General features: G+C 40.0%; 1 protein-coding gene across 3 annotated transcripts in view; it reads left to right on the top strand.

The window, feature by feature from the left end:
• KLF12 (KLF transcription factor 12) overlaps positions 1-16,446 on the top strand; it is a 225,529-nt gene extending 209,083 nt beyond the window's left edge. For all 3 annotated transcript variants that reach the window (XM_056487431.1, XM_056487414.1, XM_056487422.1), the window contains one exon: positions 11,083-16,446. In XM_056487431.1, the coding sequence (XP_056343406.1) occupies positions 11,083-11,264 (182 nt within the window). In that variant the 3' untranslated portion in view covers positions 11,265-16,446. The remainder of the gene's footprint in view (positions 1-11,082) is intronic.
• Positions 16,447-18,295: the final 1,849 nt, after the last annotated feature.

Here is an 18,295-nt window from a genome sequence, read left to right as displayed (position 1 = left end):
ACTGCTGCTCTTCATGTGAGCACCCTTCTCAGTGCTGCTGCTGCAGTGGAGGGGCTGCTCTGTCAGGCTCTTACAGAGCCAGGCTGAATATAGCCCCCAGGCCAAATGAATTTTTTTACTGTTTGGTGCTTTGTCCTTGATCAACGCCTATATCATTCCTGAGAGATGAGAGCGAATACCTTTGCCACAGACGTAATGAAGCCTATTTGTCAGTGTCAAGGGGTCTTCAGCAGTTTTACATGGAGACAGTAAACATCTCAGAAGTACAGATCTGTACCTGAGAAAATGACAGCGTTCCCTCCCCAAGATGTTCCTTTGTAGCTGGATTGAGACACCACCCTAGAGGAGAGAGGACTAGTGAGTACATGGGTGTTTTATTTAGTCTGTGCTTTTTCAAACATTGCATTCCTCTCACTCACTGTTGCTCCATATATTATTTTAATATGAAAGGGCCCCTGTCATTAGTCTTTGTTCACATTTTCCTTTGAGCACTTTCAGAGTGGACTTAAAAAGTCAGAGGCACCAGAAAATCTATTTTTGTTCTGTAGGTTTTAAAACTCCATTCATTACATGTTGTTTTCTTAAGGTCTGTTGAATGCCTTTTGCTAACTATAAGTTCCAGAGAGATATTTACAGATTTGTAATCCCTTCTTTAGACAAATATTGGGAAGAAGCAATATTTTTTAAATAATCTGTCTGGCTTTTACTTGAACTGTCTAGATTTTTGGTCTCTAACACCTCTTGATCACCTACCTGCCAGACTCACTTTTCAAAACCCCAGCTTTTCTTTTTCATGTCCTATGTTCTCCTTGTCCCTGGGCTCTTCCTGTACTGTGAAAATCTGTCAGGTGAAAAAACCTCCAACAGCAGGTTCATATGCTGTTTCAGAAACTGGGAATTTAAATAAACAAAGCCAATTTAAAAATTAATTTGCTTTAAGTAAAATAGGAGATTCTGTTTGTGTTGGGTGATGCTTTTATTTTTTAAGAAATACTTGCTTTTAGTGTTTAAAATTTACTGCCAGTTTCAATAAACAGTAGAGCTTTCCAATGTGAAAACAAGTATATTTCACAAAAGTTTTCCTTTCTAGCCTTTCTGCTCTTTCTCCATGCAGGTTCTCTTTAGAAGATAAACAGATTATTTAATAAATGAAATCTTAGCATAGTCCCATTGATGTGGCTGGCTTCACATTTCAGAACAGAAATATATTTAAGAGCAGAGTCTCCTGGTGCAGTATGTACAGGGGTGTAAGGGCAGGCTCATCAAACCCACCACAGCCTAGAAAGGTGATGCAGAAGTGGGAACCTCTGGATGTAATGAGACACTTGTCTGAGTCCAGCTAGTTACAGGCAGGTGTCCATACCAGAAGGAGCTTGAACATCCAGTTCTCTTCCAATAACTGCTCTGTGGAAAGTTAAATGATTTCATTTCTGGCACATTTTGCAAGCTCTGAATTCACCTTACACACAGGGAGTCATTCCTCTGCATTGTAGGTCTGATGCTGTGCCGATATGGAAGAGTGCCCGTGTGGTTATTCCGAGGCACTTTGATGGGAAAGCAAGCCTAATTGCATCTGTGATTACTTTCAGTCTCAAGGTTATGAAAAATATTTTCAACAGTGCCCCTTGACTTTGTAAATATGGGGTGCATATGTGTTTTGTCTGTGTGTGGCACGAGGGAATAATGATAATTTCATTATGCAGAATAAGATTTTCTCTAAGCCAACCTTTTAGTACTTAATGCTCTACCTCCAAAGAACTGCAGTTCATCTAAGGTCTCTGGCATGATTGTGGTCTACCATGTGTAGCCCTGAAGTGCCATGGAGGCAAGAAAGATGTCTTTACTCCCACTGCTTCCAAAACACTTTCCCAGATGTTGCACCCAGACCCAGAGGAATAAATACACAGTACAGGGTTTCCAGCTCTTGCAGCCCACTCAGTCCCCAGCAGAGGGAACAACAATTCGTTGCTGGTGATGCCCCGTGTCTTTTGGGAATTGTGTCTGAAGTTGCTCATGCCCATCCTGTCCTTGTCAGTGCACCCTTTGATTGGAAGCACTGAGAGTGCAGCATGCTCAAAACTGCAAGTAAGCATCAAAAAAGCATTTTTAAAATGTTTTAGTCAGATTTTCTTCTTTTCTACTTCCTGTGTGTGTGTGTGTGTGTGTGTGTGTGTGTGTGTGTGTGTGTGTATAAAAGCAAACAAGAGGTAGATCCTGAAAATTAGTGTTTTCATTCTTCACTTTTTTGCAAATAAGCGGTTCGAAACATGGGTAAATTCTACAAAAATCTGTTGTTTCATGGGAAAGTGAAAAGATCTGATGCAGCCTGTGTAGGATGAGGAGTTATTTTCTGCACTTCGGTGTTTTCTCCACGTAGGATATGAAATAGTGGTATTTTGGTCACATTAATGAGCTTTCCCCTTGTCCTTTGTCATGCATATTTTTGTCAGTTAATATTTTTCTTTAGTATTATATTTATATTTAATCTGATTTTTATTGTGATAAAAAAATGTATATCTTCTTTTGGAAAGTTTAATTTGATTTCCAGCTCACTTAAATGGGAAGTGGGGTTTTAATGCTCTATTTCTATACACAGCTCAGCACACAAGTGCCCATCCTCTGCTTGAAGCTTGACTTCTAGCACAGTGCAAACACCAAATAATCAGTTGTGCAAAACTGTGTGAGACAAGGCTCATCCCTTGGTGCCTTTTAGTTGTCTTTTGTTTGTTGGGTTTTTTTATTATTATTTCTTTTGCAGATTTTCCTTGTTGGTTTTTGGTTTTTTTTCAAGAAAACAAAAAGAAGGTCTAAGTTTCATGCTGAGAAACATGAGTATTTCCTCTTGATGAGCATGTGGAGCAATGCCAGGAGGAGTGACAGTATCAGCATTGAAGGCAGATGGGTAGGGAAGTGTGGCTTGTTTGGTGTTTCCCTTGCAGTTGTAGACCACAGTGAATGAAAATTGTTTTATTTGGGGAAGGCTAGACTGAAGCCCAAGCCTGCAGCACCCCAGTTAAAGAGAGTAAATGTGCAGGTCTGCTGGCAACCTCCATACACTTGGCTGCTGATGGAAGTATGGATCTGTTGCATCACCTTTCCCAAATGCTTCAGGGAGTGAAGGCTGCTATAAGAAGTAAAACCTCAGTCTTTTCCCACAGCACTGGAAATTCAGTAGTCCCATATATTTGCTCTGGCAGTTGTGAAGAGGAAAACTGCATGTCATCTTCCACTACAGATAGATATGTCTGTCACATATATGTGTTAAGTGTATATGTATATGCACTTAACATATACTTTAAAACTTAGATATACACACCATGTCATGCAGGAAACAAATTTCAGGAATGTCAGTAAAATTGTATTTTTCATGAACTGTTGGGATTTGGTCTGGCTCCTGGATTCAGGTGCACAGGAAGAGAGGCCTTTTATGTTTCCAAATGTTTCACTTTTTCTATTTTTACAGGAGTTAAAATTTATCATACTGCATCAGCAGCACCGCTGGCAATGTGTGGAACTAATCCTTGTCCCTGAGCATTAATTCATTCATATGTCACATAGTACTTGGTAGGGCCCATTCTGGGGCAAAGTCTCTGCAGAAACCCCAAAAAGAAAAAATGTGGAATTTGCTTGGATTCCCCATCTTTATTTCTTTTCTGTGCATGTGGTTACAGAACAGACCAGAGACGGATATAATGGGTTTGTCTTCTTAAATTATAGCTAATTGAATTTTGTGATTTTAGTCCCAAAGGCTTTTTTGCTGGTATTTGAATTTAAACAGCATCAAACTGGGAAAGCTGTATGCCTACAGTGGCATGTGGGACAGCAGTAGTAGAAGGAAAGAAGTAGGGTTTCCAAAGTAGTACTGGTCTTGCAGAGGGAGGGAGAAGGGCCAGGATGGCAAACAGGACCAGAGCTCATCAGTGCAGTGAAATGAAAACATGTTTGTGTATTTTGATGTAAGAAAAGGACTCCCACTTCAATTATCACAGGTGGGAGTTTGTAAATAATGTATTCAAGGGCTGCCAAAATGTAATGAAGTTCTGTCTCTTCTTCTGGAGTGGAGGTTGTCGCTGTATATTTAAACTGAAGAAATTGTTTTGTTCCTGGTTTCCACATGAAGAAACCATGTCCCTGTGCTTTGCCTAAGTCAGAGCAAGAACAAGAAATAAAAACCTGAACTTCAAGACGTGTCCCAGGCAGCACAGTATGTTCCTGTTCTGCTAGTAGAAATTGTTTTGCCAGACTTGCTCAACTGATACGAAACTAATCTCTTCCCGGAAAGATCTTTTATTTTTATTTGCATATTTTGACAATACTGAAACATAAAAGTCAAATTGCGTATATTCACCAAAGAGAGAGAGTGAATTAGTAACTGCAGTAAGTCAATAATTGAATTAGATTTTTGCATCAAAATAATTGAAAATATTTCAAAGTTTTAAAGGGCTTGAGCTAAAATCTAGCTCTTTCATTACAGAAACTAATGTGTTCCTAATGTGTAAGTCATAGCCTTGCTGTTCACTCTCAACAGTTTTGGGAAGGCTGATGCTCACTGGTTTGGTTTTCCTACCTGCAGAATGGATTTGATATTTGTTACACAGTACTACTGTGAAGAGAGACTTTTATGAGGGATTACATTTTCAAAAAAGGTTTATAATGCACTTCAAAGTTGTAAAGTGCTTGATAAGTGCTCTATTTTTTCATTAAAAAATTATACTAATAAAAATATCACATCAAATGTAAGAATTGTCATTTTTCCCTTTCCCCCATGTCTGAAAGCTAAGCTCCCCTCTTCCTTTGGGAGTGCCTGAGGATGTTCATTATCAGATAGTGTTTTTGCTGTTAAAAGATTATTTTCTGCCTGAAATTTCTTATTTTTAGTAGAAATGCAAAATCCAATTAGCCATTTGTGGTTTTCAGTGTATGATTTTTTCTCCTAGAGTCCTGTCAGTATGAGTGCAAGTAGGACTGTCCCATATGCTTCAAAACAATTCTGGTGTTTACATGGGAGCTGAAAACAGCTGACATAAATACTACACATTACATATATTGCACAACATCCTGTAGCAGAAACCAAACCAGGAATAACCAGGAGATGTCCTCAATCCTGCAAAACTGCAGATCTGTTCACTTTGACTAGAAAATGTAGCATATCAGACATAGGCAGAGGCATGCTTGTGGCTTATTTATTTTCTTCCAATTCGTTTCGGGCCAAATCCTTACGACCTCACTCTGTTTTTATGGGGGAAATATTTCTCTAAAATAATGACAGTAGAAACTTGGGCCATAAAGATATATATATACATATATATCAGAATTGGGCATGTTCCACCTATTAAACTGTGCAAACTTCCCTAAAACCGATTGTATTTTGTGAATGGATCTCCTCCATGCCCCCATCCTGCCCGTCTGGAATTACTACACAAACCTATACATCAGGTTTTGTTTCCATGTGCTTTCTAACTTTGTCTTTCACAGAGTGATGAAAGCATTAAACATAGGAAAAATCTGACTAGATTGCTAAACCTTTACCTCTGGACAGTCCCCTATGTTTATTTTCTCATCGTCTCTTATTTGGAATAAAAGTGTTAGCAACATTTCAAAATGCTGCATGCCACTGCAGGAAGAAGCTGCAGAGAAGTGACATAATTCCATGTGCAGAAAAAATGGGTAGATAGGGATGTCTGAAGAGTACATAAATAAGAAAGGACATGGTATTTATCTGCAATACCAGAAGGAGAGGGGAGTTGATGCCAGAGGGAGAGAACTGTTTACAGCTTGAGCACTGGGATATTTTCTGTCCTGGTAGTAGACAGTGTTACCTCATGGTTGCCAAGAGCCTGCTGAACTGCTGGGTAAATGAAACTTAAATAATACACAAATGAAAGGAACTGCAAGTGCACAAGGAGTACATGGGGCATCTTCAGTTGCAGTAAATAAGGTTCCTTGCCTAAGGAATGAATATAAGCCCAGCTCTGTTTCCTGGAGTTCCAGAACAGTTTCCCTGCTGGCAGAATAACCCATAACTATTTACGTGGTGGTTTTGTGGTGTCTGTCTTTGAAACATCTGGTCTGGCATCAAATACTGTTGATACCAGCTGGTTGATGGGCAGAGGATAACTGCTGAGAAACATCCCACGTGGGATATTCTTCATGGCACAGAGCAGACCCTGCTCCCTTCATCTGTTACATGGCATGTCTTGGGCTGGTACCTACACACAGTTTTTTTAATAAGGAATGTGTGACTGTCATCGGGTTATAAAGTAAAAGTTCAAGAGATTTATTTCCCTGGGTGAATGGTCTTCCAGATGTCAGGATACATGAATAAAGATATGGGAAGACAGATGTTGGGCTGTGTGAAGGGTGAAAGTCTTTGAAATGGCTGAACAGTGGTCATTATTCATCATTATTTATTCAATATTTGAAGAGTTCTAGAGGTTTTAATGAGCAACAGTTGTAGCCTGTTCTTAAGTGCCTAAGTGAGAGGAGTCATGGTAGGTTAGGAAAAATAATATGGTAAAAATAATTAAACTAATTTGGTTTGTCGCATCTGGACTACAAAAGGCATGGTTTTGGAGGACTCTTAGAAATAGATGTTGTGCTAATAGAAGATTGAAAAATTACTGTTCCCATTTGGAGCGTTGACTCATCTCTTCAAAACTTTGTAATTAACTCCCCCAAATAATAGAAAATACTAATTTTCTTTGGAGAACTATCTAGAAGTATTTTTTCATGCTCCAAGATCCTGCTTGATCTATGTAATTGGCTGCTCACTATCCATGTATTGCAGGATAAAGCTGCAGAATAGTATCAGAATTTCTCTGTTTTGGGATATTTTTGTCAGGTTTCGGGACTAAACAATAGAGCTCTCAATGGCATGTGCAAAAGTAGAGGGTCAGCAAATGTTCACAGCTTCAGACATCTATTTTTAAATTGATAGGTTCCATAAAACTTCACAGATTCAGGATATTGAACTAACAGGATTTCATCTTCTTCTGGTTTTCCTTTTCTCCTCATCCTGATTGCCACGTTTTTAGTCTCTTTCTGCAGCTCTTCTTGCTTCCAATTTCCCAGAACTGTCTACTGTTTTGACTTCTTCATTCCTGTTTCCACCACCCCAGGCAAAACTCACACAGCCTGCATTTGCTCCTGAAAGCTGAAGGAGAATTTGAGTGTCTGGGTGCATGAGGAGTCAGAATGTGCCCATACTTTAAGCCAAAGAGTTTCTTAAACACTTGAAGTCAAATACTTGCACAGAGACAGAAGTGTCTGAGTCAGAATGGTTGAGTGTTTGACTTCAACTCCAGTGCAATCCAGTCTTGAAATGCAGATAGACAGATAGATAGATAGATAGATAGAGAGATAGATAGATAGATAGATAGATAGATAGATAGATAGATAGATAGATAGATAGATAGATAGATGCATGTGGTTAGGTTCTTCCAGTTTTGTCCACCTCCTTACACTGCTCTCTGGGTTGCCCTGCTGAGGCCCAGCTCCTCTCTGTTGGTTCATTGAGGATTTCAGCCAGGAGTGCTCAAGTTCTCGTCAGGCAAAGCTGCTGAGGGATAACTGACACCAGCTTCTCAGCTTGTTCTGCTCTTGCTGGTCCTTTCTCCATCACTTGAACTCCTGGGTCTTCTGGTTTTGTTAAACTCAGTGACTAGTCTTTATGTATGGGATAACACCAAATAAAAGTTTAAGAACTAGTATATGAAGGAATTACTTTTCAAGCTTGTGCAGATAATGTAGCTGTTTAAAGAAAACTAGTAGTACTATTCTTTCCCTAAGAATTAGACTTACATAAAATATTGATTAACCTTAATGAACAATCATATCTTTCACAGTTGTCTTCACCTTTTTAAGGTGTGTATGAGTGAATATCTTCATGTTAATGCTACTTTGGCTGTTTTTTCTTTCTTTCACTGAATGTATATATTTAATTGAAAACAATGAGAGGTCCTCTTGGGCTGAGCTTGTAAGAGTGATTCTTCAGTGGAGTAAATACCTTGCAAGGAATGTTGTCAGTCTTGTCTCTCTCACATAGCTCTGTGAGGACTGGGTAGGCAGGACTCACTGAGGAGGGAACATGTGGGAGCTCCAGCTGAGTGATCTGCACTCACATCCTTCCCTCAGCTGATTTCATTTCTTACCTGAAATTATGCTGCTTTAATGGATGAACTAAAAGAACTGTTTGGTATTTCTCACGCAAAGCATCCCTTTCTGCATTGGGTACCCTGTTTTCTGCTGAGGGAAGGAAGATCTAGAATTCTGTGTGCCAAGGGGAAGGGTTTCATGGATATCTTTAATATCATTATTAGTGATCTGAACAGGGGGATCGAGTGCACCCTTAGTAAGTTTGCAGATGATGCCAAGTTGGGGAGTGTTGATCTGCTGTAGGGTAGGAAAGCTCTGCAGAGGGATTGGGCCAAGGCCAATTGTATGAGGTTCAGCAAGGCCAAGTGCTGGATCCTGCACTTGGGTCACAACACCCCCCATGTAGTGCTACAGGCTGGGGGAAAGGATGGAAGGCTGTCCAGCAGAAAAGGACCTGGGGGTGCTGGTTGGCAATAGCTGAACATGAGCCAGCAGAGTGCCCAGGTGGCCAAGACCAGTGACATCCTGGCCTGTATCAGCAGCAGTGTGGCCAGCAGGGCCAGGGCAGGAATTGTCCCCCCTGTATTTGGCACTGGTGAGGCCACACCTTGAATCCTGTGTTGAATTTTGTCCTTCTTACTAAAAGCAGGACGTTGAGCTGTTGGAGTGTGTCCTGAGAAGGGCAGTAGAGCTGGTGAAGGGTCTGGAGCACAAGTCTTAGGAGGAATGGCTGAGAGAAGTGGGGTTCCTCAGCCTGGAGAAAAGGAGGGTTGGGGGAACCATTTTGCTTTCTAGAAATACCTGAAAGGAAGTTGTTGCAAGGTGGGAGTCAGTCTCTTCTCCAGATAATAAGCAATAGAACAAAAGGAAATAGCTTCCAGTTACACCAAGGTTCCACCGAGGTAGGTTTAGGTTGGATATTAGGAAAAAATTCCTCACCTGGTTGTCCAGTAGTTGAGTCTCCATCCCTGAAGATGTTTAAAATGTCAGATGCTTTTAAGTAAGAATCCAGAGCTTAAGAAATATCTGTTGTGTGAAAATGTCTGTGGCCAAAGAAGCCAACTGAGGTAGGATCTGGTGAACAAGAGATTTTAAAAATGTGTGGAGGGATGGGCAGGACAAGGGCTGCACTTGGAAAATGTTGATCTGGTGTCACAAGTGTGTTGGAATCAACCTGCCAAGTTGGATGGGGGTACTGCTATATTTGTACAGTGTTCTGCACCAACTGTTTGTGGCAAGAATATCTATGTAAGACAGTTTGGTTGGGAATTTGAGCACATTTTGTAGCACTGTGTCATTGGCAAGAGTGTGCATCCCACCATCTGCTGTGTAGCTTGTGCCTGCCTGTCCACTCACAGCAGCTGCTGGATTTGAGATGCCCAGCACTGTGGCCACCCTGTGGCAATGAGCACTGTTTGGTGCTCTGTGCTTGGTTGGGGATTACAAAATTATCTAGGCTGAGTTGCTGCTGGTGCAACTGCAGGCTGTGGTCAGAGCCTTGATTGCTCTGTTTCAGCAACTGTTTCCCACCCCCATCTGACATCAAAACTGCAGCACAGCCCAGATGGTGCACAGAAGGTACCAGCCCAAGGAGCTCTAACGTTGCTGACAACCTCGCTGACATGTCGTGCTGATGTCTGCACAGCACTCAGTTTCCTTGCAGAGGCCATTTCAGCTGGATTTTTCAGGGCTGTTTGAACTTTGTGATGACACTCTTACTTGAGGATTTTCTTCTGAAACCAAGAGCTCTCCGCAAAGCATTTATTGACTTTTGAACAGACCCAAGGAGGGAGGTTCTGCCTGTGAGAAAGCAAGTGTTGCATCACTGGTTCATATAATTGAAATAGTTTCTTGCAAGCTGCTCATGATTCATAAGAGATAATAAATAACTGAAGAATGATTGTGCCTAACAAAGGAAACAATTGTTGCAGAGATGCTCTTTTGTTGTCCACGTTGTGATTAGCTGGTTTCAGAAGGGGAAGTAAAATTTTAGGCAGAAAAAAGGAAGATAAATATAAACCTCACACAGTTTCCTTTCCTCAGTTTTGGTTTATGCTGAACTCTGGGAGCAAGGTAACTGCCAAGAGCATTTCTGTAGACACTGAAGGTGAATGATAGAAGTCACAAAGAAGTCTAGCCTAAAAACATGGCAAAAATGGGATTTTAAACAGTTTGCTTTATGCGAGCACAAAATCCAGTTTGGCTGTATTAATCATCTCCTCTGACGTGATACAACATCATTCTTACCCTTAAATGTAAAGCAAGATAGTGAGATTTTCCAAAAATCTACATCTGAGCTCACTAAAGTAAATGGGTATTTTTGAACAGTGTTGTGCAAGTCTCATGGCTAAGTACATTTAAAAATTGTACACCATTCCTAGTAACATCTTATGCAAAATTAATTTTACTGAAAGTAAGTGCAGTAAATAATGAGGAGGTTTTGCAGATTGAATTTTTATGTTTCATTGGGAAATTGTAGTTTATTTTTACCAGCTTACTGAGAAATATCTTGCAGTGCTGTTTACACAAATAATCAGAAACCTTCATAAACATCATAGAATAATGAGAAGTCTGTGTCAGCCTATGGTAAATTGCAGAAATATCAGGTAAACTGGTCATTTGGGGAGAAAGTGTAGCCTGACAAGATGAGGGTATCAAACTTGTATGGTAATCATGAGAATAATTACACCGCCCTGTATCCTGGTGTTAATCCTCGCATCACCCCTGCAAGGTAGGATCTGTATTACTGCCTTAATCGTGTTGATTTTCTTAGTCACGTGAATGCCACAGGAATGATAATTCTTAAGGCTCTTTTCCTGATATTCAGCAGATCCCAGTACCTCATAATTGTGTAATTTGGTCTAAAGCAACCCCTAGGCAGTGCGTGTTCATGGGAAGCATGCAGAGGGGATTGCGGGGATTAATAGCAACAAGGGGAAAGTCACAAGCCGTTTTCCCCCCTTCCCCTCTTTCTTTTGTTTCTCCCAGGAGAAAAGCCCTACAAATGTACCTGGGAAGGCTGCACCTGGAAGTTTGCTCGATCGGATGAACTGACGAGGCATTACCGCAAGCACACGGGAGTGAAGCCATTCAAGTGTGCGGACTGTGACCGCAGCTTCTCCCGCTCGGATCACTTGGCGCTCCACCGCCGCAGGCACATGCTGGTTTGAGAAACGCTACCTGTTCCAGCCGAGTTTAAGAGCTGGGTCTCTTAACTACCCACAGAGAATTCAGCAGGGCTGAATCCCCCTCTACAGTGTTAGCAGGCAGGGCTTTCCCTGAGGTCTGTAACAAAACAAAATAACAAATTTTCAACAAGCAGGAAAAGAAGTGCCACTCTTCTCCTCGCCATCTGAAGTTAACCCTGTCTGCCCCTCAGCATGGCTACCCCCTGAAAGTGTCATCACAATCACCTGGGAAATAGCAGCCGAGATGCTACAGGAATGGGCATTATTTTACATGCTGCATCCTTTGACAAAAAGTGTTTATAGCTTGTATGTTTTCTCAGCTGCCAGACATTTTGTTCCTGAAAAATCACTGCTGATTGGAGGATAGATACCAGGAACTGACGATGATGAGGACGATGATGATGATGATAATGATGATGATGAGAGCAAGACCGCTAGATCTGTATAATGCCATCTTTTCCCCCTGTTTCCAGTGCCACCTGGCCGGTGTCAGCACTGCACTGGAGCTGTGCTACAGACAAGCTGCGTGTGAGTAGGCAAGAAGATTCTGCTGGAGAGGTCCCACTGCCGGAGCTGGAGGGTTGCTTGATCAGACTTTTGCAATAATGATGGTGGCATTTTAATATCATACCACAATTTGTCATTATGCCTGGAGGACACCAGCCATTTAACCTTTTATCTTTTTTTTCCTTCTTTTCTTTTGTTGTTGTTGTTGTTGAAGTCTGTAAAATAAGCAAAGGGCAGCAGCATCTCTGCTGAAATATCATATTAAGTATCTGTATTTTACCATGGACTTACTTAGTTCCATTTTCTGATTTGTATAGAAAGAGCCCACCTAAAAACTACTACCCTATTCTCAATGTGCCGTTCTCTTTCATGCAGGTATCCTCTTCCCCACAGCCATTATTTGAATCCAAGGAAATAGTCAGATCTTGTACTTGCTGGTACCAAGGTTAGTGGTATAGCCATTCATGAAATGGAATTGAATGTATCATCAAAACAAAAAACAGACAAGAAACGGCTGCATCTCTTGCAGAGAAAAAGCAATAATGAATAAAATGGCTCTTGAGACAATAATTTACTCCACACCAACAAAAGTGAGGGGTATGCAGAAACAGCATATAAGATTTAAGCATCTACGTTAATCTTTTTGCTGGTTTCACTGACCTGCTAGGTGCCACAATTAAGTACTTTTATTTCCTTTAACATAATACTAGTGTCTGGAAAGCAGGAAAGATAAAGGAAAGAGTTGATTGTTAAGGAGGTAGTAGATGAACTGTAAGTAGGACAGAGAAATATTTCTGCAGTAGTGCTCTGCAAGACGTTATATTTCTCCCTGGGAGTTAGGGAATAACAAGATTTTGCCAGCTGTCTAATACGATATAAATGGCCCTCTGTATGGGTACCAGTGGCTGCCTCTGCTGGGATTTTCAATCCAAGCCTTTTCAGATTAAATAAAAGGAAATTCTTGATCATTCCCATACAGCCCTATAATTGCAAACCAATTTGTATTAATTGAATTATATAGGAAAGAGAGAAACTCTTAGTCATCAGTTATTTGTGCAAACAGAATAGTGTTTTTCTGTTTTCTTTCCTCACAAGGATCTGCCTATTCAGCTAAATTTGACAAAGGGGAGGCTTGGCAATATTTTCCAAGTGTGAGATTTTCATAGCTTAGAGATGAAAGATGTAAACTTAAAGGTCTTTTGCAATGCATTTAATTATGAATATTTTGTTCCAGGAATTGCACAGATTAAATTTGTGATGCCACTTGTTCGTTTTTAAATGTTTGACTGTCTCATTTAATATCAGATTCCTGAAGTAAATGTAGTAATGTTGGGGGAATTCTGAAATCAAGGTAATCTTTAAGAAAAAACAGCACCCAGAGTACATATACAGCTACAAAGGCAATTACAGTAAATTGAGGATTAATGTGACTGGGATAATACCTTATAATAGCATTCACAAGACCCTAGACTTTGATTGTCTTTAAATATCCTTAATATTTCCCAGTATGGATAGTTTATCAGCTCTCTGAAAGAACTTGCTACTGTTAAAGGTCAGGCTTCCCACTGCTGAGTGGTCAGCAGAGAAACTCAACACAATCATTCACAGCTGTTGTGGGAAAAATGCCTCAATCAATTCCCATTGACCATGTCAGTGATCTACTTCCACCAAATTCAATGACATTCTAGAACCCATCTCCAAATCAGGGACAGAGCAGGGCTTCTGGATACACCATGAGGCGTTGCAGGGCAGCAAAACTGTGTCTTTACCAGCAGTATTACTACTATTGATTTTAAAAACTGGTTGTCAAAGTATTGTGTGTGAAGTGCTTCATGGATTATGTCTGAGGTCTGGTTTTTGTGTACTTCAGTATCATCCCCTTAAATGCATCTGTCGTTGGCATTTAGGGAAGAAGTCAGGTCAGGTAGAACTCCACTGATAAAATTTTTTCCTGCCCAAGAATATTTTACCAACTAATTATTTGAATAGCAGTAATTCAGTTGAAGAACCAATGGCATACAGAAATCCTTTTTGAATTTTTTCCTCTCATAGAAAATTATATTTGCTTGAGCAGAAACTCTTACTGGGCATTTTCTTAGCATACAGGAGGATGTGATGTTACTCTCAAAGGCAGGGTGCAACTGGGAGAGATCAGTGCTCCTCTTTAGGCTTTCCCTATAGTCAGTGAAGAACATAGAAACTACAGGAGAAATAGAGAGGCCTTAAATTTTAGCATTCAGCTTTGAAATGCCTTGTGGAGCATATGTATGACAGGCCCTGGAGAGGCTCGTCTCCCAAGGCTGAGGTTGGTCTGTGTGAATCCCTGGTTTTTCAGCTGGTTGCCTGCTATTTTATGCATTGGAAACACTGCAGCAGAAAGAGGGTCTGGTTTTACTGAAAGAACCCCAGAGTGACAGAGGGTTAAAGCAGCACTAATGCCAAGGGACACAGGCACAGAGTGTGGCAATGGTAGGAGAACGAAGCCAAAAGGTCAAGGAGTGTGTGCTACATTTTGTTACTTTACAGGCAGGAAGGACATCCTCAACCTCCAGCACATGTGCAAGGGCTTCTCATGCTGTCACCTGCAGATGACTTGCACAACCAGCAGCAGTCCACTGGGATTCAAGTACCCAGTATCCTTCTTGATGAGGTTCTCATTCATACCAGCACCTGCAGGCTTTGATCCCAGTTACTCTGTGGGGTTGTTTTCTGGTTTTTGTACCCTACAGGAGTATTTAAGAGAAGTTACTCTGTAGGATGGGGGTGTTGAATGTGGAGCTGATGTCCCCCAGATCCTCAGTGAGTCTTTGCCTTTATTGGCTGTGGTTCAGATCTGCTAATTTTCTGTGTTCATGCAAAGACCATGGGCAATTGCTCCAGGGTAGTTTCCTCAAAAATCCTGGTATCCCACCACAGGTCTGTGATGTTTCATGGCTGTGCAAAGGCTTTCATCATGTGTAGCATGCAGAAATACCAGATCTCATCCTGACACAGTCCAGTAGGTCCATCTGAATTGAACAGTGAGTATACACAAATACACAGTGTCCCATTCCTTCAGAAAGACAGAGATTTCAGTCCACCCTGCCGTGACATTGCACGTTACAGCTTGCCAGGGAGATAATGCCATGAAGTGTCAGATTTCATGTATTTTCAAAGGTTCTGAATGGATTTGTCAGGAAACCTCAAGAGCCAGCATTTTAGGAAAATGTAATGATATAGCTTTGATACAGAACTTTTAAAATTTTTAATTGTGTCACTATTTTTTCAGCACCCCTTATATTCAGCACTGTAAAATTGGCTCATTGCAACATCAGTTTTTACTTGGGGATGAAGATGCAGTATTCCTTATTCTTTCTCATGCTTGCATAGTTAAGTAAATAGTTTTAGACTGACTTGTATATATGATTATTTGCTGGAGTAATGTATAACAAAATTAACAGTGTTGAAAATTACATCAGTGATGTTGATGTTTGGGTAAACTTGCAGTGCAGAGCATGGACAAATAGCTGGACAGCCTTTCTCCCCTTTAATAATGAGAATAACAATGATCATAAGTCTCATTTTCCATTAGCCACATTGAAATTGTATTCTAGTTGCCATTTATAAATCTATCTTCTGATAATAAATGCTGTTTAATGTAAAAAAATCTCTTTCTTGCTTATTGAAGGTGGGTGTCTCAAAATCAGAGTAAGTGTAACTAATAATATCCCACTTACTTTTTAGTTTGAATTTGGGTTTGGAAAGGTCGTTGTATGAAGCTACATCTTCCACAACAGTCAAGTCTTTAGATTGTTCAATAAATCCATGCTACTCCCACATGCTCATCCTTTCACTCATGCATGTGAACACCAGCACTTCCAAGTGTTGCTACCCACATGCAGGTAATAAACAAGTTTACTTAAAATTAAAATTTAGGAGGAAAAAACAAAAAAAACAAAACAAAAAAAACCAAAAAAAAACAAAAAAAAACCCAAAAAAAAAAAACCAACAGAAAAGGAAGAATTTAAAGAAAACACTGTCACAGAAAATACTACCTTAAGAAACCAGCCCATATTATTGTGTTAGGCCTTTGCCTGTGCTATGTGACTGGAGAATTGCACAAAAAAATTGTTATATTTTCACAGTTTTGCTATAGTGTAGCAGTTGCAGTGTAATGTATGCTTATGAAGTCATGCCCACTGGAACATTGAAAAGGCCTAAGTTCTCCACAATAAATCAGGTTTTGGCATAAAAATGTAACTGTAAGGGTACTGCATCTTTACAAATTGAGGTATCTTGAAAGCATTTTACTATACTTGTAACAGTTAAAATATTCTGTAATACACATGATAATGGAGAAGTATTTTCCAACTCGCAGTTTTACGTGGGGTGTTAAATAGTTTAAATGAAATACATTTTTAAACAATCCCTACCTTCAGTTTTTATCAGGAAGACTGTTAGGATAATGCCTTGCAAAGCTCAAACATAAAACACAAGAAGTAAATTGTTCTGTTTTATCAGAGCGTGTTTTCTCTGCAAAATGGAGTGGCCACTTCTTTGCTGTTTTGCAGATGGTGTGTGATATAGCAAAGTTATACTGAGTCCTTCAGTGTCAAATAAGTCAACACTCTATGTCTTTGACTGAATAAACGAAAAAAACACTTAAACAAAATGAAAACCATATGAAAAGTTTGGCGGTTTGTGATTTCTTTTTTCCTTCTGGCATTTTACAATGAACTGCAGATACAGGAATGGCAAACACTCATATGATTTTATTTCTTCTTGTATTTCCCCAACAAGAGTGCATCCTGATTAAAGGTTGCAGAGCTGAAATAGGCAGCTGCTTTTTGCTGATTCCAGGGGAGTGTAGTCTTCTAGGTGCAGTAACATGTCAAGAATATCCATTGTAGCAGGACAGTTCTGACATTTAAAATACACATACACTTCAGTGAGATAGCCTGAAATCTATATTAAAGGTGAAACAGAAACTGAAAGTGCCTGTAACTAGAACTGATGGGATGTTCCTATACTTTTACACAGCAATAACTTAATGGGATTCTGTTAACAATAAGGTGAAAATGAAATTTTACTTGGAGAACAATAATGCAGCACAGAAACAAACACAAAGTGCCATTTGTATGTTCACATGTTGAGCTACTGTGTTAGAGGTTTTAGTTATTTTCTCAGATAACATCTGTCATATATTTGTAAGAAGAAAAGAAACCTTAGTTTACAAATGACTTGTAGCTGTACCGATTCTCAGTAGGTGTGATTGGAGGTCATTGTCAAAGCAGTGTGTTAGGGGATTTCTTCCCAATTTTTGTTGGATATGCCTGTGTATCCCAGGGTATCCTCTAGTGAAGTAATCCAAAACCAGCAATAAGCCCAATGGAGCTTTTTTTAGGGAATATGGTAGAACAGGGATTCTCTTAAAAAATCCTCTGCATTGAACTCTGGAAACACAAGAGTTCACCTTATGTCTCCTTTCTCTTCATCATGTAATGTTCATAGTATTTAATATCATCTTGGTTGACTTCATGAGTGGACAAAATATATCACTTCTCTTTATTTTGGGGACAAATGTGTGAAAAATTGGGGACTGTCAGTCTAGAGACTGTTTGGATAGCAAACAAGAAGTCAATATTCCCAAAATGAAGTTTGGAGATATTTTTTTTATTGAGTGGCCTAAACATTTGCATCAGTAGACTAATTGATCTTACCAGAAAATGGCCAGCTGTGACTCTTGCACTCTTATTTTTTCTCAATTTTTTTGGTAAATATTAACTACTGCTAATGGATTCTTGAAATAGCAATGTAATGCCAGCCCTCATGCTTCTTCTATTTTTAAAAATTAATTTATTTGAAATCAAAATGAAACCAGTTGTCCTGATGCCTTTACCAAGGAGGATTGCTTTCCATCCTCTGAATTTGTTCCTGTCATTTATCCAGGCAAAATTTGGTACTTGAAAAATCCTGCATTTTGTCTTAGACTTCTGCTGCCATCAGAGGGTTGTTGCTGGAGTCTCACTGAGGCTCATACACAGATGAAAGTGCAGGTGCAAAAAACAAGTCGTCCCTCCCCCACAAAAAAGTGCATGTGGACACACATGTAACAATTAGATATTCATGCACAAGTTGAGTTAATTATGTGACAAGGTTGCTCGTTCAGTAACAAATTTAAATTTAATCACTGGTGAAAATAATCCCATCAAAACATGCATATACTTATTCTGTTGTCCTGAGCTTAGCTCCAGATATTAAGCACATGGAAGAATACAACTCATGCTGGGGATTTCAGGAGAACACCAGGGACTGTGTCGTCAGAAGGATGAAGGAATCTAGTCTCTTACCCAGTACCTGAGCCCTTCTTGGAGAGGAGTGTTCAGTTCTTTGTTCTGGAGCAGCAATACTACCACGGGGCACCCTTAGAAAACTGCCATGTGGGAAGGTTTGGCTGATTCCAGCCCTCCATGTGTTAGTTCTTCAGTAGGAAAGGGTGCCTTGTCTTCACCATCCCACGAGACGGG

The sequence above is a fragment of the Oenanthe melanoleuca genome, chromosome 1 (assembly GCF_029582105.1).
Source record: "Oenanthe melanoleuca isolate GR-GAL-2019-014 chromosome 1, OMel1.0, whole genome shotgun sequence".
Classification (NCBI taxonomy): Eukaryota; Metazoa; Chordata; class Aves; order Passeriformes; family Muscicapidae; genus Oenanthe; species Oenanthe melanoleuca.
Note: the sequence above shows the minus strand (reverse complement) of the source record. Positions and strands in the feature narration are given on the sequence as shown.